Below are 2,043 nucleotides of genomic sequence, written 5' to 3'. Positions count from 1 at the left end.
TGCCTCAGCCTCCTGAGTAGCTGGGACTACAGGTTTGAGCCACCACACCCAGCTAATTGTTATATTTTTAGTACAGGCAGGGTTTTACCATGTTGGCCAGGCTGGTCTTGAACTCCTGACCTCAGATGATCCACCCACCTTGGCCTCCCAAGGTGCTGGGATTACAGGTGTGAGCCACCGTGCCTGACCAGGACTCTTAATTATAATGAAACATGACACAAATTTCAGTTCTAAATACACACTGATTTCCCTCCTTCCCTCTCTTCCTCCCTTCGAAATGGGCATGCTATAGCCCAGGGCAGGCCAGGGAGGGAGGTAGAATGAGCAGGCCCCAGGGTCCCAGTGAAGTTGGAACATCTTTCCAGTTTTATTTTCAGTTCTCTTCTCTGTACTCCAAGGGCATAGGATTTCCACATGCCCTTGGAAGAGCCCTTGGAAGGTATTTTCATCCGTCCTACTGGTAAAATGGCATCAAGGGTCCCCACCGGTTCAAGATGGGGACCTTGCCTATATGGTGATGAGGACAGGGACACGCTGGCAGTAGCAGGTAGCCTTTGCCCATCTCTGCAGCAGGCTGGTGTTTGGGATCCAGAAGGCAAGGAAAGTCAGCACTCCGGAAGACCTGGTTGGGGTCACTCTGAGCCAGGTTCAGATCATGGGAAGCTGGATACGCAAAATGGCAGGTGCCGGTGAACTTATACTTGTTCTCCTTTGTGGTCTCATGGTCCTGGGATGGGAAGAAGCCAGGGAGCCCTAGGTCTCTGGCAGTCATGTGAGGTCTTTTGAAGGCAGGGTATCCATCCGTAAGCTTGGGGTTGGGGTTGGGGATGGGCCTATAAAACTCTTTGTCCCGGAGTTGAGCATCGAGCTTTGCCTGCTGTGGAAACAAATCACACGTAAGTGAAGGGGTGACAGAGACGAGAGACAGTGTAGCTTTTCTTGGAAGCATCCAAGACAGAGCCCATCCTTCTTTACTTTTTAAAAACTTTAAATTAGTCCTTGAATGATAATATACACAACAGAGAAAATACTGAAATTACGTGAAAGAGTTTATAGTAAAAATTTAGTCTCTTTTCCATTCTCTTCCTCCCTCAGTTTCCATCTCCAGAGACAACCACTGCTATCAGTGCTTTTTGTATCTTTCTAGAAATATTTTATATGCATATAAACATGCATGTGTGTATCTTCTTCCCTTGGTTTGTACACAAATGATGAATATTCCATTCCACACTTTGCTTCCATTAAATAACATCTCAGAAATTGATCCATCTTTGTTTGTTCAGATCTTTTTTTTAGTGGGGAAATCTCAGGACAGGAAAAGATTTTTAAGCATTCTTGAAAAGAGAAAATGATAAAGGAAAAAACTGATGAATCTAACTATATTAAAAATAAGAAATTGAGACCAGGTGCAGTGGCTCACACCTGTAATCCCACCAGTTTGGGAGGCCAAGGCAGGCAGATCACCTGAGGTCGGCAGTTCAAGACCAGCCCGACTAACATGGAGACACCTCGTCTCTACTAAAAATACAAAATTAGCCAGGCCTGGTGGCGGGTGCCTGTGATGCCAGCTGCTCAGGACACTGAGGCAGGAGAATTGCTTGAACCAGGGAGGCAGAGGTTGCAGTGAGCCGAGATTGTGCCACTGCACTTCAGCCTAAAAAACAAGAGCGAAACTCTGTCTCAAATAAAAAAAAGAAAACAAACAAACAAAAAAAGAATTCACACTCCCTGAAAAATTTAGTGCAAAGACAAACCACAAACTGGAGAAGAGTTTATCCACATATAACATATATAACTGAGAAATAAAAAATGCTTAGGACCAGGCATAGTGGCCCACACCTGTAATCCCAGCACTTTGGGAGGCTGAGGCAGGTGGATCACTTGAGGTCAGAAGTTCTAGACCAGCCTTGCCAACATGGGGAAACCTCATCTGTACTAAAAATACAAAATTTGGCTGGGTGTGGTGGTGCATGCCTGCAATCCCAGCTACTTAGGAGGTTGAGGCAGGACAATCACTTGAACCTGGGAGGTGGAAGTTGCAGT

The 2,043-nt window shown here is 45.8% G+C and overlaps 1 protein-coding gene across 1 annotated transcript in view; it reads right to left on the bottom strand.

The window, feature by feature from the left end:
- Positions 1–346: 346 nt before the first annotated feature.
- Positions 347–2,043, bottom strand: part of TEX37 (testis expressed 37) — a 4,880-nt gene continuing 3,183 nt past the window's right edge. Inside the window, exon 4 of the mRNA XM_017536670.2 lies at positions 347–877. Within this exon, the coding sequence (XP_017392159.1) occupies positions 455–877 (423 nt within the window). The 3' untranslated portion in view covers positions 347–454. The remainder of the gene's footprint in view (positions 878–2,043) is intronic.

Source organism: Cebus imitator, unplaced genomic scaffold (genome assembly GCF_001604975.1).
Source record: "Cebus imitator isolate Cc_AM_T3 unplaced genomic scaffold, Cebus_imitator-1.0 Scaffold99, whole genome shotgun sequence".
NCBI classification, from domain to species: Eukaryota; Metazoa; Chordata; class Mammalia; order Primates; family Cebidae; genus Cebus; species Cebus imitator.
Note: the sequence above shows the minus strand (reverse complement) of the source record. Positions and strands in the feature narration are given on the sequence as shown.